At 28.2% G+C, this 25,201-nt stretch overlaps 2 protein-coding genes across 10 annotated transcripts in view; both read left to right on the forward strand.

The window, feature by feature from the left end:
• Positions 1 to 6,588, forward strand: part of LOC107444999 (epidermal growth factor receptor kinase substrate 8) — a 78,842-nt gene extending 72,254 nt beyond the window's left edge. For 5 of the 8 annotated variants that reach the window (XM_016059298.4, XM_071180248.2, XM_071180251.2 and 2 more), the window contains exons 18-21: positions 771 to 965; positions 2,806 to 3,178; positions 4,668 to 4,800; positions 6,086 to 6,588. In XM_016059298.4, coding sequence (XP_015914784.1) covers positions 771 to 965; positions 2,806 to 3,178; positions 4,668 to 4,800; positions 6,086 to 6,169 — 785 coding nt within the window. In that variant the 3' untranslated portion in view covers positions 6,170 to 6,588. The remainder of the gene's footprint in view (positions 1 to 770; positions 966 to 2,805; positions 3,179 to 4,667; positions 4,801 to 6,085) is intronic. The other 3 variants (XR_015432577.1, XR_015432579.1, XR_015432578.1) reach the window with 1 other exon arrangement.
• A 2,612-nt stretch (positions 6,589 to 9,200) lies between these two features.
• LOC107444998 (uncharacterized) overlaps positions 9,201 to 25,201 on the forward strand; it is a 110,984-nt gene continuing 94,983 nt past the window's right edge. For both annotated transcript variants that reach the window (XM_016059297.4, XM_071180358.2), the window contains exon 1: positions 9,201 to 9,739. In XM_016059297.4, coding sequence (XP_015914783.4) covers positions 9,677 to 9,739 — 63 coding nt within the window. In that variant the 5' untranslated portion in view covers positions 9,201 to 9,676. The remainder of the gene's footprint in view (positions 9,740 to 25,201) is intronic.

Genomic DNA, 25,201 nt, shown 5'->3' on the forward strand with positions numbered 1-25,201 from the left:
TAATAATTGGCTCTTTCTTATCGTCTGTCCTTTCTTTTTCTTTCTTCTGCGCAAATTAGGGGGCGTTGTTTTTATGTCCATTTCAATTTAGTTGAGTCTCACAGTCAGTAGTGTAATTTGGTGATTGGATTTTTGTTTCAAGTAAGCTTTTGTACGTACTATTCTTATAATTTATCTTGTTTTTATTCTTCTGTATTTGCTTTATGTATTTTATATTTTGTATTGTATTCTCTTCCTGGACTTTGGCAAGACCTTTGGGGTACAGAGGGAGAGCAATTTTAGACTTTTATCGTGCTCTCTCGATAGAAAAGATTTTGCTTTTACGACTTCCGGAGCTGATACCCCCTGAAGACGTCGGCTTTGGTTGTCATACGTATCCATTTTTTTCATATTTCATTGTTTCTCTTGTTAAATATTAGTATTTATAATTTATGTTATCAAATATCGACATTTTAGGATGGCAAGATTGTAAGTAAAAAAATATGATAATTACAATTCTTTTGAGAAACATTCACTATCAATGCATGCTGAAAGTTGAATGCATTAAAGTATATGCATGCTGAAAGTTGACATTTGCCGGTGTCAGTAAGAAATAATGATACATAAAAATATTTTTGATGTTCACCAAAACGACTATACTCCCAGAATTGCGTAACCGTTCCTCGGTAGTATCTTATTGATTACGTTCATTAGTTTCAGATTAATTACATGATAAAATCTTCATACCCACATTGCTACCTCAATAGTTTTATTTGTATGATTTTCCACAGGATACAGCCAGCAGCCACCGAGATCACCGATTCTTTCGAGAGATGAAACTTCACCACTACCATCACCACCACCAGAATACGCAACTACTTTGGAATCACCCCATTCACACGACCGTAGCGCTTCACCGACAAACTGGTTACCACCTCCACCTAATGATACCAATACTAGTCCGATACTTCAGAATCCTCATACCAGTAAGATTCAAGCATACGTTTATGCATACATCAATAAAGAAACATAAACTCAACCTTTCATTTCAAATATTAAGGAATTTTAACATAAGTTGCCAGTTACGCAGACAAAGGGACATTTTTAACGACTAAAATCTTTCCCAGAAATTAATATCGAGAGTTTAAATCAGTTCTAAATCTATCATAAGTCATCATAATAAGCTGTTCCAGAGTAATGAGAAACGCAATAAGTCGCAATAAAAAAAATGCGAAACAGTAATTTTTTTTTACCAAAACTTTCTTTTCAAAATAATAAAAAGAGGGTGTGTGAAAAAATGTTCAAATTTTTTCACCAAAGTTTACAACAAATTTAATATTGAAAACATGACATGAAGACTTGTATTACAGCCAATCGGCAAACAATGATTGCAGACACTGTTCAGCTGCAGATACTAAAGCTCATTTATAAAAAAAAACCAAATTTTGAGTTAATTTTAAATGCCTTTGCCCACATGTATTTAAAAAAAAGAATCAACTTTACAACAGCTGTTCCAACTTTTTGTAGCAGCTTGTTGTTTGTAATAGACGAAACCGTAATTATAGAAATGTGATATAAAAAGTAAAGATGTTAGCAAAATTCGATTGAAAAATACCGTTGGAGCTATCTAGCAGGTTAGAACACGCCCAGCAGTACACCCCGTATGCATGCCTATCATCCTAATGCATCCTATGCATGTATACCCCGCATTCTAATGTATTTTTGAGAAAAGCTTAATATTCATCGATATTTCAATTTTAAAGTAAATTTTGTAAAACTGCGATACAAATATAAAAAGAAAACTTATTTCGCTTGTTTTTAGCTTATTTTTTTTAATTCAAATCTTTTTTTTTTTTTTTTTTTTACTTACTTTGCTTTAAGAAGCTACTCCAATATATACATGTATCTCTTACATTCTTTCTTTCTTTGATTTAATTTTATCTCATACAATGCATCTTATTTATTATATAGTAGATGAGGAAGGCTATTTATATAATATAATTATGAATGTTTACATAATATAATGATCAAAAGGAAGTAAAAGTTCAGTGTCTTATTATATACTAAAATTAACTTTCACGTGAAAAGTCTGACAACCTGAAACCCATATTAAATATTAAAACGTTTAAAATAGTGGCCCACCCTGTTAAAAATTAGAATGTCTGGGCATGCTGATGACAACACGACAGTACAACAACCATACGAAATAGTACTGTCCAATAGGTTTTACACGGTGATGTGCCGAAGCTGCATGTCATTGGCCTATAACAATAAAACTGACCCTAACTACTAGTATTATCAAGTAATGCTCCGAAATTTTAGTGTTCTATGCATGACTAATACGGAAAGTAAGGATTGATTAAGCAAACCTCAACAGATACCAAAATTAAATCTTTTTTTTTTCCCCTTTTTTTTTTTTTTTTTTTTTTTTTTTTAAATTTTACAAAAAAATTTTTTTACATAACTCCCATTACGTGTAGACGCGTTTCATACCGAGTCATAACCCGATGTAGTTTTTATATAAAATAATCAAGATTATAATTGCTAATTTTTGACAAAGAATTGACATTTCAATATTTTTTTTCACTGCGTGATTTCAAATGTCGTGTATCGATGCATTTTTGATCTTGATAATTAAAATAAATCTAATTTAAAAATTTAGATATGAAACTTTCTTTTATCACTAAATTTGCAATTACAAACATGTAGCTATAATCACGAAGAAAGATATTCAGTTCAACATTGATAAAATTAATGTTTTCTCTTTTTTTTTCAAAATTTTTCAAATTCTTTACTTTACATTACTTTTCTGTAATTTACTTGTAGCTTACCACAGATTCGATTCAATCGGTTTTGATGAATCTACCAAAATGCCAGACACTTCTAACGTCGTACCCAAGTCATCAACATCTCCTATTTCCGCCTATTCCCCAACTGAAGTTACTGGAAGTCCGAAATCAGATAAAAAGCAATCGAAACAGCGATCTCGCAGTAAGACATCGGAATCTCAGATTTGCGATGCTGCCCTGGAACTCTTTCAAGAAGAACTTAAGGCATCTATCAATCAGAAAAAAGGATTGAAAGTCTGGCGGAAAATCACTTGCCCAGAACATTTCAGGACTGATTGTTATTACATCAGTGTGAGTTCAACTCATAACGAAGTCATGCATTGGTTGAAACTGAAATGCTTCAGCGAAAGGTATTCACTGTACTTATTATTTCTATTTTATTACAATTAAATTTATGTTAGACAACATCCTTATTAAAATTCAGGTTTTCAGTGTCAAAATTGAGTCTCGATAGAACACTGAGGTGCCATGGTGAAAGACCGGGTTTTTGTTTCCAGACGTGACATGAAACAATGGGCATCGGCTTGTAAGGAAAATAAAAGCGGCAATCCGCAATGCTGGTCAAAATACTACCATCATCGATATGCCTTAATCCCTTAGAATAGCCTCGGTGGATCTGGGAATAGAGCGCTTACCTCCCATAGAGGTGACCCAGGTTCGATCTTAGGATTGGCTGGTCAATTCGAATTTTGTTCCCGGCTCGTATCGCCCTCAGTGCTGACATAAAAATATCTCTAGTGGTACACGGATCATGGGTTAGAATTCCCTTGCCGTCGGGAAAACCATGGGAGGTTTTCATGCTTTTTCTCTCCACGTAACGCAAATGAGGGTTAGTTCTATCAAAAAGTCCGCCACGAAAGCTGGTATGCCAAAATGCTTGATTCAAGAATTTCCTTGTCTTCTGGATTGGGTTCAAAATTACAAGAGTAGGGAGTTGAACATTGATAAATGTAAACTCGGAATTAGGTCGGCTGTTCAATACCGCTTAGAAAAAATATAAATGACCCCTTAGGCAACATTTGGTAACTGCGGGACTCTTTTAACAATAAAACTGGCTAGATTTTCTTTTGGACACTAGTTGTTTACCCTTAATATGCAGAATCATTCAGTACAGTAGTCACAAATTTTCTACGGATGTAAAGCACATCATAGGAATTGAAAATTGCATAGTAACCCTTTGACCGAAAATATACTCGTACGGTAGGGACTTCTCTTTTCGGAACCAGTTGTTCCTGCGCATTTTAACCAGTCCTGTTATCCATTTAAATTATAGAAATTTCATGTTATCTGATAACATTGTCAAAAATTGGATTTAAATATATTCAGAAATAGCTGTTTTACAGATTTAGCAATCAAACTGATAAGACCTGCAATTAAGTCCTCAAATCAATGAATTAAGATAAAACAGCTAAAAATAGGAAGTTTTCCACAACCATTAATTAGAACATATAAAATTAACACAGAGTTAATAAGATCATTGAGAGAAATAAAGGTGGAAGTTTGTGCAGAGCTAAATAAACCGAAAGGCATAAATAAAGATTCAAAAAGTCCAAATAGTGTTGCAATGGCTGTTTTGGAAACGTCATTTGGGTGAACAGGAATCTGATAACATGCACGCGTTAAGTCGATTTTGGAAGAAGTAAAAAACAGTTTCATTGTGTAAATTTTGCGAAAATTCTTGTATAGGAGGTAAAGGATTGAGAATAAAAATGTTCTCAAACCATCCTTCTTTCTTAATTTATGCAAAAATTGGAAGATATTTACTAAAACGACTATATTTTAAATAAACAACTGATTTTGCATAATTCTGATGATGCATAATTCTTTTCTTCTATCTAGAGCATTAGAAGTGTTAAAGCCTATGTCAGCAGAAATGCTTTTCAAGCTAAAAAAGGAACAACTAGAAAAATATCTTGGTGAGGAAGGAATCAAACTACACAGCCACTTACAAGTTCAAAAAAACATGTCCGGAGTAAGTTTTATTTTTTTATTTTTTTATTATAGTTTAATAGATGTTAAGGTTAAGTCAAATCTTAGCTAATGCGAGGGGAAATAAATCTGTTTTTAAAGACAAATAGAATAGATTGTTTTCAAAGGAACATTATCCCATTAAGAACCTTATTATTCTAAGATTTTGGCGGGAAAACTTAATATTCGTTATTTATAGTTAAAACTCAATATGTATTTTACAGGTATTATAACAAGTGCCTTATAAATGACCGACACTCAGAAAAATAAATGAACTAAAAAGAAGGTAAAAATGTACGCCTTTTCGCACGCTGTTTAGGAAACCACTAATTTTATTTTTAAGTTTCAAATTAGTTACAAAGTTCCCCAGCAGATGGCGCTATTGACTAGAAAAGACCCTGAAGCTGCTTTTTCTTGTTTACGAACATTCTGAATTAAAGTGTTTGCACGGATGCATGTTAATTTCGCCCTTAAATTGAGCCACGGTGTTTCTGAAGATGGTAGTTATTTTGAAAACATCGTTTCATAGTTTTTCCGAGGTCGGCAGTGTCCTTCGCTGACGTACTATGAAATTAATTTTGAACTAGATTAAAATGTAACTCTAGTATTCTAAGCAGAATGTAACATCTCGTGCACTACTGTCTCCTTTCGTTTTTTAATTTATTTATTATGAATTTTTTTTAAATTATTAAATTATCAGTCATTTATTTTAAGTAAGTCATTTTTTATTGTAAAACCATTTTATGATTAACATAAGAACTTAAGAACCATTATCAATGTTTCTTACATTCCTCATTATTTCCATTTCATTTCATAAAAAATAAGTATATTCCATCTTTTATTCAAGAAATTCCCTTTTTTTTCATACACAAATTATAAAAATAAATAAAAAAGATTAAGAAGATTTTACTTTATAATACTAAGATAAACTAGCTTATGCTTATATTACTCAGAACAGAATTTTATCAACAAAGACCAGTGTATTCAATCATTTCAAAACCTCAATGAAGAAGTAATAAACAAAAAAGCAGCTCTAACACGTTAGTTTAAGAAATGGAAATTCTTCCTCAGACCAAAAAGGATGTTTACAAAAATTCAAAGTTGGAACGATTCAACTCTAAGTAACTTACTAATGCTCAATATTTGAGGGATGAAAAAAAGGAATTTAAAGAAACATTTCTAAAAGATTATGATAACATATGCACGTTTTATTTATATTATTAATTTATTGTTTATAACATGTTTTCTACAGTTATTTTAAATTCTATTTCTTATTATTTGTATTACAGTACAAAACGCTTACATCTCAAGAATTGAACCAAATACTAGCTCAGAGAAAACTAAAAGCAGAAGCTGAAGCAGACGAAGTATGAAAAGGCTTCATTGAGAACCGAAAAACATTTATCACCACCATGTCTGTTTACCGATGTGAAAAAAATATTATTTTATAAATCTTTTTTCTCTGACTAATTTCGTTTTTATTTTTGATGAAACGACAAGACTTCATGAGAGCAAGTCGAACAATAAGTTTTTAAAGTTATTTCTTATTAGATAAATGTAGTGTTTTAAACAAACTATGGCAACAAAATAAATGGTATTCTGGAATAGCAATGGCATCATCCAGAAATGAATTGAAAATTTGCATATTCTAAATAAGCATGTTCTACTTCAGCTAACTTTATCTGTGCTTATTCTTAATTACAGTTGTACTGCAAATTTTATTGATTAACTTTTATATTGTCTAAATTTGTTTTAAAATCTGCAGTGTTTTGAAGAAACTATTGCAACAAAATTAATGGTATTATGGAATATCAATGGCATCATCCAGAAATGAATTGAAAATTTGCATATTCTAAATAAGCATGTTCTATTTCAGCTAACTTTATCTGTGCTTATTCTTAATTGTATTTGTACGGAAAATTTTATTGATTAGCTTTCATATTGTCTAAATTTGATTTAAAATCTGTAGTGTTTTAAAGAAACTATTGCAACAAAATAAATGGTATTCTGGAATAGCAATAGCATCATCCAGAAATGAATTGCAAATTTGCATATTCTATGTAAGCATGTTCTACTTCAGACAACTTTATCTGTGCCTATTCTTAATTGATTTGTAGTGAAAATTTTATTGATTAACTTTCATATTGTCTAAAACTGTATTAAAATCTGACGAAATTTCTTTGAGTTCAAATTTAAAAGAAACAGAAATTAATTCGATCTACTGTTGAAAAAAATCAAAATGCACAAAATCAACTATTTATCAAAGCCTGGAAGCCTGTATATCATGTACTGTATGCATATCCGTTCAAATATTTTCTTGTATGTTCAGTATTCATAGTCTTTCAAATATTTTACGCAGCTACTTTTTTCTACAAATTCCCTTTAAGTGATGAAAAAAAAAATACTTTTAAAATTGAAAATAAATTAATTTAGTAGAATAATATGACATTTTGAAATCAGAAAAATCTTAAGTAAACAATATATTTTGTTTTTGCCGACAAAAGGAAAAAGGGATCAGAAAGCATAGAAATATTAATTAAAAAAATCGATAATAAAATGACGTAAAAGTTTTCTTTTCATTATTTTTTATTTATTGAAGGTGCAGAAAATTCTTGATTTTAAAATTAAAAACAAGAATGTGCTATAAAAATATTTTATTCCACTACATAAGTACGTTGCAAATGCACGATTTTACTTATAGCAAATATTTACTTTCTGAACTTATAATGCGACTTTTTAATTATTCTCTTTGATTATGTTTATTTACAAGTATAAATTAGTTACTAGATTTTAATTGACTTCTGAATATGACTAGTTATAACTGGCATTTAATAGCTTAAACTAATTAGCGGTAAAAAAATTTTACTTGTTATTTTATTTACTTAAACTTCTTAAACAGGAAAAATTAATTAAAATATCATCCTTAGCTTTATTTCGGAAACTTGGTTATAGTCTTTATCGAGTAGTGAAATATTATCGCATAATGTATAAAGTTGAAAATAAAATATTTATTTAAAAATATTTTTACAGCGTGTTATTTTTCGAAAACTTGCGGAATTGCTGAAATAATAAATGAAAAGAATGAATTTTCTTTGAAGTTTTTTCTTAAGAATTGGAGAATATAGGCTCTATGATAAATATTACACTCAAAGTTTTATGACATATATTTTAAATAATGCCCAAAACATAAATTTAAGTAATTTTCTACGCATCACACTCTTCAGTGACTTTGTGTTTCAGGAAAATATGTGAAGAATGATTTCAAAATATTTAACTTAATTTTATCTTAGTAAAACAAGTGGAAGTTTTAAGACAATAAATTTCAGTTCTGTACTGGGGATATTTTATCTCAGTACTATGGTAGGTACAAAACGAGAGCAACACAAACAGGGTGTTCTCTAATAACTATTTCTTAGAATCTTTGTGAAAAATTCGAAACCGGTCAAAACATTTAGAATCGCAAAGTGATATTTAATTGATGCAGAAACAAAAACACCATCAAATCAGAAGTGAGGAAGGCGTGACTCAAAATATCAAAATCTACAGGGGAACTTAAAGGCGGTTTTTTGAATCACTTCCAATTTTCACCATTGATATTTTTCTTGCCGCTTTTCTAACTATGGATTCGACAGAGAGTGATTTTCTTTTCTTTTTCTCGCCTATATATTAATTTTTAACTCTTAATGTATAAACTTTTCAGACGGCAATTTTAACAAGGATTTTAAAAATATATAGTAAGGGAGGCGATTAAGGAAAACACTGTATATTTTAACTAGTCATCTAAAATATTCGAGATTGGATTGGAAACAAGCATCTATCCTAGCAAGATAATTTTATTTTATCGCTCTTTATGAACAACTTATCCAGATTGTGAATTTGAGTCTTTTAGCTGAGCATTTTTTATTGTTTTAAACTGTACTCAAAAGACAAGAGAACTTCTGAATCTGATATCAAAACATCGGACAATGTTTTTTGGGAGGAAATAACTTGTAATTAGATAGCGATAAAACCGAGTTAGAATGGAAGTAATAGGACACATTAGATAATAGAAGTAATAAGACTCAATAAAAGAACGGATAACGATCGTACCCGAAATCTGGACTTTTTTTAGGACCTTCAGAAAATTGCTTCAAATAGAGAAGTACACGGACTTCTAAGAGATCCGCCCTCTTTTTTCATAGTTATAAAAGCTTCAGTTTTTTTCTTGTTTATAGTGTCGTTAGTATTAAAGATGTGGTTGGGAATTATTTTCGTTTTAAACCTCTCCATAATCGTCCAAAATATATGAAAATCAACCCTTCCCAAATCTATACCCTTTTTAAAATTATTTGTTGAAATATGTGATCTGAACTCATGCTAGAAAAAAAAAACATTTTTTTCTATATTTTTTTTTATACCTCATCCACAAAGATTTTATTTTTATTTAAAACTTCATCGATTTTGACAAAAACCGATGATCATCTAAATAATGCTTTGCAATTTCAGCAGTCTACTACACATTAATTATCCCAATAAATATTTCACAACAACAATGGATGAGTCAGTTAGAAAAAAAAATCATTCCAAAATGCAATTAGTTTCTGATATAATAAAGGATAGAAGAAGATTTACAACTCCCGCTGACATTAATGCTAATTAAAAGAACACGTTAGGTAGAGAAATATAGGATCAAAACATTCTGCAGGTATTCGCCGAAAATGAAACCCAGAATAATCCATCTTTTACCTGGAAAAGTAGAAAGAAGTAGTATTCTTTTTATTTTCGGTAGGTGGCGTTTTTCATGGCACGTGGTCAAAACTCTGTAACACAGTTAAATGCAACTAAAAATCAGGTAAGGCTCTGTTGTTATTTCATATGTTATCGTCTGCTATTAAGCGAGCATGGGTGATTCTTCCGAACATACTAGGACTACTGATTTCTGGAGAAGGCCTCATACCGAAGAAGTATGTCGTTTTTTATTTCATTTCAGTTCGTTAAAGTAATTTTTAATTATTATGATAATAAAAGTTGGTATAATAATAAAATTCATTATATTAACTTTTAAATTTTTATATTAACTTTTTTATAAAAATAGTGAGATTACTGATTATGAGAGAAGGCTTCTAACTGAAGAAGTATATCCTTTTTCTTTCATTTTTGCGTTGATGAAAATTAATATTTTTTTGTTAAAAGTTTTAGAAACATTTTTAACTTTCTTTTTTAATTAAAATTAAATTGGCATTGCGAAATTAAATTTGTTTGAATTATTCATGTTATTTAAAAAAATATTATTAATGCCACTTGTTAAAAGAATTTAAAAACATTAGAGACTAGAGCAAATGAAACTTTAAAAAGTTTCTAGATATTTCTACGCATGCGCACTATTTATCTAAATCACATTAAACGGAAAAAATATGACGTTTTTATTTCATTCCGAGATGATGAAATTTATTATGATGATTATGATGGATTTAATGTTTAAAAAAATTGCAAAAATTAAATTTCACAAATTTGAGAAAAAAATTTTAAATTGTTTTCTTTAAATTTTGAATTTGTAAAATAATAATTCTATAACTGACTTTGACAAATTGAAATTATTCTAATCACTGGTGTTATATTATTTTTAATTAAAAAAAATTTAAAAAAAAATTTCTTTTATCCTTACTTGTTGGGGGAAAAAAATTAAAAAAAGTGAGTGAATTTCATCTTCATCATTTAATGATTATTTTCTAAGAAAATTAAAATATGTTATGAGGCAAGTTTGTCAATAAGTTCTTGAAGTTGGAAACTAGAGCAAATGAAACTCAAAAAATTTCTACAAATTTATACGCATGCGTCTTATTTATTTCATTTTACGAAATTCTATATTGATATGAAACATTTTTGCGACAGTATAATTTTTGACCTTTTTTTTATTGATTAACTAAAGTTTAAAAATTTAAATGTTCTACTGAAGACAAAATAAAAAACGGAAATCCTTCATGACGCTTGACCTAATGGTCAAATTACCGTACACAAACATGAAGTGTCAATGACTCTAGGATTATTTAAAATATGCTAATTAGTTATTGCAAATAATGTTTTAAGTTACGACACAAAAGTTAGACACAAAAACGTACTTTCTCTCCAATAAACATTTCTTTTTACTGATTCGGGTTTTCGATTCTCGAAATATGGGGGGAGGGGGAGGTATAGGTGCTATCAATAAAATACAAGTCAGGAGAATAGTCGAAACTTTTAACCCTTCTATGTTAATCTCATTTTTTTGCTTATTTCACCATATTTCTTGAACTTTTAAGCCAATTACAAAATTTTTAAATAGAATTAGAAAGATAATCGGTAGAAAAAAAAATTCTTTCTTATAATTACTTATTTCGTTTAATTTCTTATTTCGCTATATCTCTTGAACTCTTTAAGCCAATTACAAACTTTTTAAATAGAATTATAAAGATGATCGATAGCAAAAAAAATTTATTTTTATAATTATTATTTATTTTTTCAAAAAATATGACTTTTCTTTTCTTAACCAAACGCTAAGGAACATCTTTCACTATTGTCTACCTCCCCTTGATTTGTGAATCAAAAAATACAAATCTACCAAAAAAAGATATGTTTATTCAAATAAAATATGCTATTGTACCTGATTTTTTAACTCAAAATATCGTCTTCACTAATTACTTGGTATATTTAAAGCTAGGCCCTCAAACCATTAAGATTACATCTTAGTCACTAAGATGTAATCTTAATGACTAATCCACATATGACTTAATGACTAATCATCCACTAAGACTTAGGGCATTAAAATCCGTACATTGGATCTTTAGACTTACTCATAAAATTTAGACGTCAAAATAAAATGACTTTTTTTCATAACCTAAAACATTCGTTATTTTGGCTAATTTATTTTTCCAGTCTGGTTCATTAAAAGTTTATAATTTATACTCTTTATTTTTATTATTATTATTTTGTTAAATGGAAAAATTAGTCTCTATCATAACTGTTGCTTATTAATTAATTGTGTGTAAAGCTTTTTTTAAATAGTTTTTATAACATTTAAACCAATCTATTCTATTATGGATAAATCTTCCCGAGTAGCTTTTTTCTAAATAATCAACGTTTCCGAAATAATTAAAAGCAATTATCAAAAAAAGTAATAAATACTATTATATACTTTTGACTTTATATGAGTGCTATTTTTACCAATTTTTTCGACCTAACAGCTTTGGAGTACATGAAAGCTGAATTGGTTTATACGAGTTTTTTGTATGAGAAAACTTCATAGGATACGTAAAAGTTACTAGGATAAGATGCTCCATGATTATAAAAGCATAATTTTCAATTTTTTCCTTATTTTCATGTAAATGAAAAGAATATCTTTTTAAAATTTAAGTACCAAGTTAATCACTCCAGTAAATATCTCAGGAAAATTATGTTTTTTTTAAATATATAATTTAATTATTTCTATTCATATATTAAAACATTTTCCTTTGTGCAACATTCATATTTCCTCACTCTACATGCACAATATGGACGTATTTCTTTCTAATTTTAAATAACTCTTTTTTACAACGAAAATTTTATAATAACATTAATTCCTTTAATTTAAATTTGAATTGGTGACATACTTATAAATAAACTAATACCTGCTGTGCTTAAATATTTTTTGATAACGTTTGTAGTTTCTGAATTATTCAATGACGAATTTAGAATTCAAGATTTTCAAACGTTTGATTTAATCTCTTTATTAAGCAAAAAGTATAAATATAATCGAATAATTCATACATTAATTAAATGATGAACTTGAATTAAACGATTTATACCTTAAATGTGACTTTATTATTTCATTACTAAAAAGCTACAATTTTACCTGTGACATTAATTGTACTACTTAATAAAAACTTCACTCGTTTCAAAAATGTGGATTTTAAAATTAACAGTTGACATATTTCAAGCGCTCAAAAAAAGGTGTTCAATTTCAAAACTTGCCAGACGTGAATGAGAAGAAACAAAAGTGATTTTAAATCAAAACGTTAAGTTGCCGAGAGAGAAAGAGATGAAAAATGAAGCAAGAAAAACCACAGTGACCAAGAGAGGCAAAATAAGGGGGATGCATATCCACTCGCTATGGAGAGGTGGCGATGATTTCATGTCATTAACAACGGAATCAGCATTCATATGAATAAAACAAGATTCCAGGGCATCAAGATGAGCTGATGTGATTGGGGTGAAATAAATTTCGGAAATTGAATTTATGCCCAAGATTCCAATAATCAGCAGCAATTGATGATTTCTCGTATTCTTAATAAAGGACGTATCTATCCTGCTCCTTGAGTCTAAATTTTAAAACACGTCTAGTTTGTCGACTGTTATTACCAATTTGCATATTTTTGAAGCGAATGAAGTTTTTCATCAAGTGATATCTTACCCCTTCCGTTTCTTGGAAATATTTATTTAATTAACTGCATTAATTATTTAAATACTGTTATTTTTTTAAGAAAATCCGATAAAAATTAAAAGAGTTATCGTGTCTATGAAGAAAAAAAAAGTTTGGACGTACTATTCTTAAATATATGAGTTTCAAGTTATACTTTCAGAACAAATGTTGATAAAATGTTGATAAAGTCGAATTGCAAAATAATAAAAATAGAAAGTCGATTTTTGGAGAAATTGGATTTATTATTATTTTTTTTAAATCAAATGGTGTTACTTTTTATTTATTCTTTCTAAAAATAAGAGTTCTAATGTACAAAGCAGAATTTTAAAAAATGCAGAGAAATTAACGGAAAATAAAAATTCAAAAATAAATAAATAAAATAGTTAAAAATGCAGGAATTAAAAAAAATCCGGGATAGAATTTAGAATTTTTCTTATTTTTGTATCGTTTTCAGTTTTACTACACCCTTAAATTTACTGTTATTCTATTAATTATTCTTTTACATAGTTATATGGTAAGACGTTCACAAATTTTCAAATTGAAAATACCTCTGATTGTTTAGTAACGATTTAATGGAATATTTTCTCTGCAAATTATCCCACATTTAATTTAGAAACATTCACACTTGAATTTTAAAAACAAAAAAGATCAACATAAATCGATTTTCGCTGCAATTTTTGACTTGTAATCCTTAGTAGATTTCAAACTCTTACAAGATGCTTCCTAATATCAATTTTTTTCCATCAAGATATTGTTTTTTTTCACCTGTCTTACAAATGGTATATTACCTGTATTACCGTTATTTTAGAAAATACACACTAATGCAAATGTATCAAAACCGTACCTCGAACCCTTCTAAAATATTACTAAATTTTTATTATTAAGTAACAAAATCAGACAAAAACGCATTTTTTTCTATAAAAAAAAAACTATTTTTGATGAATTTAGACTTTAATTTTCATAATATAAGGGGAAAATTCAAGCTCCTTAATGTTAATTTTACCTTTTGCATAGATTACTTTATTGCTGAAAATTTTTATTTAACACAAAAATAGGATTAATTTAATGAAAAAAACGATAAATAATAATTTTTTTTTACAGTTTTTCATATCTTTATTCAAAAATCTAAACCATTCCGAATTGTTATGCAAACAGTAGCTTAAACTGTGAAATTATAAATGATAAAATCCAAAATTTTAATGGAATTGGTTTATCAATTTCGAACAATAAAATTTTTTAAAAAAAGCCATAGTTTTAATTTTTGTGTCTAGAGAACTATTGGGTCGAACCTTCTCATATGTCTTTTAAAATCGCCTAGTTTAAAATATGTAAACATTCAAATTAGGTTGAAACAGAGCAATAATACATTAAAATTGTTAAAAAAAATTTCTTTTCATTAAATTATATTTGGAAAGACGAGTTTTATAAATTGGTGCAAAAATGTTTCGCTTTGAGTAAATTTTTCCTGATACATATTGGGTTGTTTGGAGAAAATAACTTCGTTTTTTTTTCATAATAATGAAAGACAATTTTCTTACTGTGAATAAATATATTAAAATACATATATTGTCCATTTTGTTGCAATTCCTTTTGCCATATTTCTGGCAATAGCTCATTAAATTTTTGCTCTTTTTGCTGGCAAAAAAATTATTCAGGTTAGTTTTTACCTTATTTGATGTAAAGGTTTCGCCGTCTTAAAAATTTTGTAGAGACTGGAGCATTGTTGGGGACAACCCATTTCTTGTCCTAAGCGATGATGCACTTTAAAAATAAATAATTTTCTTGTTCTTTAAGAAGCAAATCACAGACGTTAACATGACGGCCCAAATTTCTTTACGATGGAAATTAAGGAACCCATATGTCCAGCTTTGAAATTAAACATTTATGCTTTTCAGACGATCATGAACGATTGAGTTCCATAAATTTAATCTCTCAAAGATCTCGCTAGTTTTTAATCACCAGTTTGCATCAAGCAATGCCTTTATTGTGACTTCATCCGTTTAAACGCTGTGGTGAATCTTAATAAAAATTTTGCCGAATCTAAATTTCGTAAACCAGTTTTGGCAATGGTGTACTGCCAATACATTTTCTCCACACACAATGGATACTTTTTTTTCCTGCTTTAATAGTAGTCGATAGCAAAAAAGTAAAATGTGCCGAAAATTCTGCTTTTCACTTTTGATATTTAAAAGAGCTTCAACCCAAAACTGTGTTGAATCAATCGAACTTTTTCATAAGCAAGTGTTACTATATCAGCTGTCAAAATGTATAATAATTATGTAATCAAACTAAACTATCAAACTTTCAATAACTTTACTCTTAAAACCATGTTTTTTTTAATTATTATTATTTTCTACATTGCATCTGTTTGAAGGTTGAAAAATCGCTAATCTTTAAAATCATGTTTATTTAAAAAAAGTGTGCATTTTATTGCATTTTGAAATTTTTAACATTTTCAACACCAATTACACACTCGCCATGTTAACACCATATTTAAATTTGATCTCTCGACCCATCGTACCATGTAAAAATCCGATTATTAGACCAAAAGTTATTTCGCGGTCTCTTTTTTTTTTATGCACTGTATGGAGACTTAAGGTGAAATAGGCAAAATGTAAGGTTAATATAAAAGGACCATGAAAAAACATGAGTGTGCGCGAAAACTAGCTCTCGACCACACTCATGTTTTTTTTTTTTTTTTTTTTTTTTTTTTTTAGAGAAAGTAAAAATTTTCCTCATTCCGTAGCTTATAATATTCTTCGTACAAATTAATTAGCACTTTTAAGTCTGGCACTTCAAATCAATAAGAATATATCTCAGTAAGTGAAAATTTCGTCTCCGGATCAACAGTTATTAAGGTTTTATGTTTTTTATTTCGCGCTCTGTGTATTAGTTTCATTGAGCTTGGAACAGTCGGATTTCACACATCTATTTATGGTATGAATTGATTTCATACATATCATAACATACAATCTAACTCAGTTGAAATGATAGCGTGAAACACTTTAGTGCCTTGGACAGATGATGAGTATTGATTGAATGATCGAATAAAATGTGATATTTTTATAGCACTTTTTTTCCTAATGTTCTTTTGACAAGGTCATTTTTACATCTTTGGTTTTCCATTTTTTAAAAATTAATATTTTGTTAAATTAAAATTATTTTAACCATAACATCTTTTTTTTAAATCGTGACTTAATTTTCCTAAATATTTACGTACTCAAATTTTTTCAGTTTATGAGTGAAAACTATTAAGTATTTTTGAAACAATGCAAATTTATAATTAAACAATAATTTATTTAGAACAGGGTTGCTTTTTTCAATATAATAAAAATAAATTTGTTTCATATTGTAGTCAGATCATTTGTAGACGTTTTAATTAGCTGGAAAATCACATGGTAGGAGGCAATTTTCCCTTACTGATATAATAGTTTTTTGGTTGCCATCAGCATAAAATTAATAAAAGTCATTAAGGTATTGTTTTCAATAAACTATTTTTGCATACCCAATTTGAAGGTATTTACTGCTAATATTTTTCTTATTCTACTTTGTTATAATTAAGTATGTGATTTTCAATGTTTTCTAAATCAAGAGTTTAAATCTAAAAGACTTGTTTCTTTATTATGACGTAACTATATGATATTTTCTTGCTACGCTATCTTTTAAGATGAATTTATTTTAGTCTGCGTCTATACTTGCTAACCTTTTTACTATTTGTATTATTTTTTATGCAAAATGTGCAATATTAAAAGACCGTTAAAATATTCGTAAACTGATTTATACTAGCGTCATATATACTAGTGAATTGTAATTGTAATTTTGTAGAGGTAGACACACTACACACAAATTGTATTTTACCTATCAGCTCGTTTGGTAAAAGAAAATATTAAATGACGGATAGCAATAAATCTTTCATAATAAATGTTATTTTAAAAAATGATTACTGAGCAAAATTATTTATGTTCATTGCTAAATCGTATTAGAATCCTAAGGGAAGTGTTTGACATGGCAAGTGCAAGGAAACATAATTCTATTTAGTACATATATAAGTGTTTGGTTTCAATTTTCGTAAAAAAACTGTTTTATGCCAGCATTGTAAATAAATCTGGATAAAATTACGATAAAATGATTTACTGTGAAGAAAACAAAAAGTAATTTTGAAGCAATAATTGGGAATTGGTGAGGGATAGCGAGCAGAGAGCGGACCCCTCTAGTTTTATATAACTTTTTATCTCTTTTTTTCTGATCTTTCAAAAGAAAAATCTCTTTTTTTTTAACCAATTTTGATTTTTAGAAAAATAATCGGTGTTCAGCTTAGGATTTTATTTAAATAATTTTTCATAGTATTGTCAAAACTATCATAGAGTTGAAGTCACTGAAAAAAAGGAAACAAAAAAAAACATTTTTTGAGATATTTATTTCGGTATATACTTTTTTAAGTTTAATTTTTAACTTAAAAATTTATATAGAGTAATACGTTTTGTTTGTATAAAACTTCTCGCTAGAAGGCTTCAATTTTTCCCACAAATATATTAACGTATAATAGGATATTTTTTTTAAAATGTAGAAAAAAAATTTTTAAAAAATATTTTGAAAAAATTAAGAATTTAATAAATTTTATGAATTTTAAAGTCACAAGAGGGCGTTAGGATTCTGGAAGATGCAGGAGGATGCCGGTCTATCCGGAAATATTCAGATCGATAAAATGAGCTAAATGCTACGACTTAATAATTCCATTTGACTATAGGGGGAAATTTAGAAAGCTTATAATTCCTTATAGAAGGAATATAATGGCGGCTAAATTAATTTTATTTCCTTTCACCTAAAACCTACATCATTAGTCCACTTGTATTTTAAATCGACGCTAATTTTCACAACATGACGAAAAAAGTTTTTAAGAGGAACTGCGCAGGTCTTGGTTACTTTTTTATAAGTATTTTAGTTTGCGAAACTGGAGAATAAAACTTTTTCACATTTGCATTGATATTTGATTGCATAAGTCTTGTGGTGGTGGGTGATTTCTTAAACGAAAAGACACAGTACGGATAATATTTTCTTAAAATCTTTCTTTACTAAATAAGGAAAACAAAAGCAAACAAGACATTACTTTATCGATCGTATGTCAGCGCTGTAAAGTAGAAGAGTTAAATCGATTAATTTTTAATGCAATTTTTTTAAATGTAACGCGTTGAAATATTGCACACGTTTATCTATAATAAAACATAAATCGTAATATTTCAGTAAATTTCTTATCATAAAATTACAAAAAGAAAGTGCTATTATTAAGTCTATTAATAAAAAAAGAGAGGGAAAAATATCGTGTTGTATGTTAATACCGCAAAAGGTTGGGGGGAAAAGCATGATTGTAATAATTAACCACAAATTTAGTATAACATCACTGCAGTAAAAATTTACTACTTTACAAATACTTATTTATAATAAATAGTTATATGAACCATACATTAATATTGTATTATTACATTAAGTTTAATAAAAATATTAATTATAATACTATAAACATAACCATATTTTTCAATTTGTTATTAAAATTAACTATTAAACAAAACGAAATATTCTGAGATATTCAATTTAAAACAAAAGTACAAAATATATACTTGCTCTATATTTTATGGAGAAAAAAAACTACACTATTGGCAAACTTTGCAAACAGTTTAGAACAGTATAGTAATAAATTTAAATGGGAAAACTTTCAAAGCAAAAATGCTATTTATACAGCAGAAATCAATAATTTATTCACTAATTTAACGAAACAGACCCGCAGTGCAATAGAACGACATAGTAAGAATCAAGTCATTGCATATCTTAAAATATGTCTTCTTAAATATGTTTTCTTAAATAATTCCTTTATTTAAACTTTTTGCTAAAAGGTCTTGACTGCTATCATAAAAATATCTATAAACATTTTCCAAAGTTAATATAACATATTTGAAATACTGTGTTAGTCATACCATTTAAAACAGTAGAGGATAAAAAATATATGCTTGTTAAAGAATGTTAATAATCGAGATAAGGTTTTACAAGATTATAAAATAAAATCCTTTTCCTAACTTTGATTTCAGCAGTGAACAAAAAAAAAATTTAATTCCAGCTCCACAGAATAGAATTTTTTTAAATAATTTAAATTAATCTTCTTAACAATAGTTTTAAGGGTTGAATTTTCTAAAGAATTTAAAATACACCGTTAAAAAGATACCTTCTTTTAACAGCAATACTCCTTTTTGGTCAATTTTTTCAATGCAGGAAATGTAAACTTTTGATAATTAAAAAATATTAAAGCAGCTAGTTTTGAGAAAAAGTTTAGGTGCTGTACCTGCACATCGTATAAAGATACTGTATAACAAGCAATTTACATGATGTTCACCCTTAATGTATATTTTTCGGGTCATTCTAGAAAGAAAAAAAATCAAACATTTATGCACACTTAGGAGTTCAAAACTAATATATAAATAGAGAAAAAAGAACGTTTCCAAACTATAAATAATCATCATTGGTGCCTTTAAAGCTAAAGAAAAGAAACTGTATCATACTAATGGAATTCATTTGCTCTTCTCTAAATGTCATACTTGGAGCTGCAAACTTGAGCATTAAGGACAAAAAGTCCTGTATTCAAAAAGAATAATTTCGCAGGGGATAAAGCGTTTGTCTTCCAATGAGTTGACCAAGTTCAAACTCCAGCGGTGGCTGGTTGATACTAATTCTGCTCCCAGCTCGCACCGACCACAGTGCTAACATAAAATATTCTCATAAGTAGACGGATCATGTGTGTCACTGTGTAAGGTTTTCGTGGTTTTCCCTCGATGTAACGCAAATGCGGGTTAGTTCCATCAAAAATTCTACCACTAAATCCAGTTTGTCCCAATGATTGATCCAAAAGTTCCCTTGTCTTCTGGGTTGGATTCAAAATTACACGACAACAGAGTTGAATATTAATAGTTATTAACTAAGAATTGGGTCAGCTGTTCAGCGCCGACTATAAAATATTTAAAAAAGGAAAGTTGTCCTTAAGTTTTAAGGTGAAAAAAAAACTGGTTTTTGATTATTTTAATTTAGCCTTTGCATTTACCGAGCACAATTATGAATGCTCAGAATCGGGAGATATTTTTGTTCTTTCTCCTTAATATATAACCGCTTATGTATATATGTTTGATACAATATCTTTCATATAGAATGCGCATTAATGGCGGATATTATGAAACATATAGATGATAGATGATTTCAAATAAATATTGAATTTGTAAGATTATTCCTTTTAAAAAATGGGTTTATTAATTTCAATTCCAAACTGCTCTAGTTCACCTTTTAAGCTTATATATAGTATTTTAGTGTTCTTCCAAAAAGCAGCATTAAAGAACTACATAAAATTTTTGCAAAAAGTTTTTTCAATGATATGGATAAGTGCCAAAATGAGAAATTATCTGTTTCGTCATTAATAGTAATTATTGGATATAGCTTAAATGTAACGACATCTCAGATTTTTATTTGCATTACATGAATGTTTTCATATAGTTTTCTATTCCCATGAAGTACAAAAATTAAAGTGCAACCTATGTTTTGACATAAAGTAATTTTCTATTAATAGAATAACATTTCTGAAAATATAATCTTAAAAATACTTCCAACTTAAACTAAGTTCTTAAATTTTTAACTGTGTTTTTTTTTTTAAAAACTGACCTTCTCTAAAGTATAAATATATAATTAGATATGTCTTGATTAAGTATATCTTAAATGGCATATCAAATTCGGTAACTTTTGTATGTTTTGTAAATTAGTAGAGGTTTTTTCTTTCTTCTTTTTTAATGATTTTTCTTGAAAATGTGATTCATTAACTTAATGAAAAGAAAGAGAGCTCGACACTAAAAAATACAAATTTTTTTTAAGGGGAGGAATGAAAATGTTTTGGAGATAATTGAGCTTTTACTGCATATTTTGTATTCTTCTGGAATTTTTTTAAAGAGTAAAAGACCACATGTAATCAATTCGGAGTAAAGTAATCATGTAATCAATTTGTTCTGGTACTTACTCGTAGAAAATTTTCTTGGTTACCTTTTAATTATATGAATATATTTGTTAGAGAGAATATCTTAATACTTATTTCATCTCGTTTTTAGGAAATAAACAAAAAAGTAAAATAAGGGCAATTTAAAAAAAAATCAAATAAACATGATTTTTTTATGTTCTTTTTTCAAAATATTATGGAAAAAAATATTCTTGTTAAAAATAAAGCTCAAAAAAATTTTTTAAAAAAAGATAAATTTTTTTTTTTTATCAGAATTGTCCAAAGGGATAAAAGTATAAATGAAAATCCACAAAAATTTGAAGAAATGCTTTGCTGAAATCGTTTACTTTAATCCCCTTGAAAATTCCCTTTAATTTGAAAATTTCCTTTTTAAGAAACGTTTCATATTTAAATGTTTTTAAAATTTTTTTCATTAAAGCTTTTCAAAGTTAGGAATATATCAATTGTGAACCAAATTAAAAACTTGGCAAACATAACTAGACAAGTCATTCAGAAAGAGAGAACTTCCATGTTACATTTCTCCCCGTCTTTAAACAAAATAAACAGCGAAATTCCCTCAGAAGTTTAGATAAAACCACCCAAATATTCCACACCACACAACTCTCTCCCTTTCAGCTTTATTGGCCACTTTCCTTTTCTAAAATTAATCATTAGCAATGGACACCTCGAAATTCCTTTAAATTTCTCACCAGTTCTAGACTAAGCAGAATGCAAAATGAGTACAATTTTAACGCTTCGTGAAACACCCTCCCCCCTTCCCCTCGGATTCTCTACTACTAATGGTGGCATTCAATTTGCGTCTAATATATTTCACATCAACCTTGCCAACCCTCTGTATGTGTACGAAGCAGCGGCAGGGGGCGGAGGAAGAACCGGGGAAGACCCCCTCCTTCCTCTGCTTATCGATCCACCTTCAGCAGAGGGATGTCCAAGAGCATGGCCGATTCTCCATCCTCTTTCGCTCTCACCCTCAGGAGCAATATCTCCTCATCCCAATCCCTTTGTTTGAGCATCCCTGAGCTGCTAGGATTTTCCCTTATAATAACGGGAAGAGTGGAATACCTTCTATGTTCAATCCTTTTCCTCCGAGGCGAGTATAGATCATCTGCATAGGGGGCACGGAGGTCCTCCTTGGGATTGTGCTGGCACGAACAAATGGGAGGTTTCGTTCTTACTAATGATCTTTTCTAAATGCGAGGGATACTTTCGGCTGAAGGTCGAGAATTAGAATGTACCTTAGAAATTTCGGAATGATATGGTCAAAGGATCGATAGTTCAACCAACTATTGAGTAGGGTATTGGTATAGAGAATAAGAAAGGTTCCCTAAATAATCGCCTCGAGCACGTGCGTGTTATTAGAAATGTTGCTTGGCTGATATTATTCGTTGCAAATGTTAAAACATGCTTTGTGTGTTATTTTAAGCAAAATGTATGGGTCTTTGGGAAAGTTCTAGTAATCTTTAGCTTTATTGCGAAAAATAATTTGTTTTAATGAGTTTGGAAACATATATTTACACCTTCACGACTTAAAATGAGGGTTGTTTACTTTTTTTTATTTTGGTTTAACACGAAGAAAAAAACTTAAAAACTTATTTCGAGTGTTCGATCCCTTATTTTTCTTTTCCATTCAAATTTTCTATAATTAAAATATTATTTTTATTAATATGACAAGTGATTTTGTAATAGGTAACTGTACTATGTTTTTTCAATAAAGACTAACAATCCAAAAAAAAATTTTAAATAAAAAAGGCCTCCCTTTTTTATATTAGAAAAAATTGAACTTTCTGTTAAAAGAAATTTTACCACGTTGATAACAATAATAAAAAAGGAAAAAAAGGCTTTGAAGAGAAAAAAAAAGAATTTAGGAGAATCCATCAAATTCGTGTTGCTTAGTTACAAAAGAATTAATAAATATTTAGCTTGTAATAAATAAACTTCAGTGGTATTCTTTTTTTGAATATCGAAAATTCATAAATATAATCTTTACTCTTATTTTCTCCCTCAATTTAGTCATATGTTACACAAATTTTACTTTACTTGAAAAGTATCGAAAAAATTATCAATTAAAACAATATCTATTCTGAGATACCTAGAGAATTTTTAACTCTAAAAGCAATGTTTTAAAAAATATCACACCATTTTTTGATCAAACCGTTAAGACTTTTTTTTTGTAATAAAAGGTTAGGTAACTTACTTATAATTGTTAAATGTAATATAACTTTAAAGTTATGGCCGTATTTTGGAAGTTGAATACCAGCGCAATGATCATCAATTGTAATGCTTTGAGTTTCGCTTTAAAAAAACTGCTTTTTACACTTTTTGCTCAAAAGATTAAATTTTTGGTGTTTTACTTCAGTTTTGGTTGAAATGAAATTGGACGAATAGGTTTTGAGAAACAGAAGTCTTTTCTGAATTTTCATAACTTAGAGAATATCCAAATGATTTAAATTTTGTATTTTGTCATTCAAAACTGCGAAATTTCAAATTACACAAAATTTAGGCATCTCACAATACGAAGTTCTCTTTTAGGCATTTTGAAATTAAATAATAAAGGAATTATAACTCAGAGATTATTATCTGACTGATTTAAATATTATATTTTGTCATATTAAAACTACAAAGTTTTAAATGATGCAAAAATCTATGTAGCTTACAATTCAAAAGGTTTTCAACCATTATTGAAATAAATAATTAAAATAAAGCAATAATTAAAATAAAGCAATAATTAAAATAAAGCAATAATTAAAATAAAGCAATAATTAAAATAAAGCAATAATTAAAATAAAGCAATAGTTACAGAAAACTGTTTTTTACGAAACGAATTTTATAATTAATGGACACAAATGTTTTATCTGTTTTTAGCGTTTCGGTTTCTCCCTCTTAAAACATATTTCCTTCTTAATGTGTATTTTTTTTTACTTCATGCATAACAAAGATTCTAAAGTCATACTTTAAGATTTTAAAATAATCAGTTTTTCATCATTTCTATCAATTACGGAACAACTTGTATGCCAATACGAAATAAATTGTTTTCTGCGTTACTATGGTTCTGTAAATATTCGAAAGTTTCAGGAATATTTTACAAACAGATCCAAAAGTAACTATAAAAATAATTTTTTCATAGTTTTGTAGTATTCAAATTTCAAAAAAAAAAACACCATTAGTAATTTTTATATATTTTTTCAAATTGTTTTAGAATTTAGAATAAGTATAAGTTCTCAGTAAAAGAGTTTTTGTCATACAGCACGTATAAAATAAAGACTTGACAAAACAATCACTCTTTTCGAAAACCAATTTCTAACATGATAGTTACTGAGATCCTCAATGTCAGAGATAAAATTCATCATTTTCAGCCAATCAAATTCCCTACTTAGCAAAGATTCATCAATATTTAGGGCTTTTAGTTAAGTACCAATTCTATGTGATAATACTTTTATCATATCATTATTATCGATTGGGATGTTATAATATCGATATCAAATAGGATATCCATCAACTGACTCAGTTTAAATTAATTGAGAAAGCATTTTTTTTTTTAATTCAATGCTTAATATAACTGAAATGGCTAAATAGTCGAGTTTATTCAAAAGTAGAACAAGTAATCTATTTTTAATAATGCATTTTTAATTAGTGCATTCTATAGCAAAATACTAATTTAATGTTTTAATCCTTTTATTATACAGCATTCATTAATTTTGATTGAAGTGTTATAATTTTCCAAAATTATTTTATTTTGTTTTAAATGCACTAAATAATCCGGTTTTTACCCAAGCGGAACAACAAGTTTATTTTTATTTACGTATTTTTATTAAGTGCATTCTTTTTTAGTGAAATTCTAATTTTATGTGATAATAATGATTGTAAATTTTTTTGATAATTAAAAATTTTAAATTTTCCTTTTGAAATGACTCTTTCATTTTACTGTATATAGCAGTGGTTACAAACAGGCGGTCC

This window comes from Parasteatoda tepidariorum, chromosome 3 (assembly GCF_982258835.1).
Source record: "Parasteatoda tepidariorum strain Cologne lab strain chromosome 3, Ptep-v5.0, whole genome shotgun sequence".
Classification (NCBI taxonomy): Eukaryota; Metazoa; Arthropoda; class Arachnida; order Araneae; family Theridiidae; genus Parasteatoda; species Parasteatoda tepidariorum.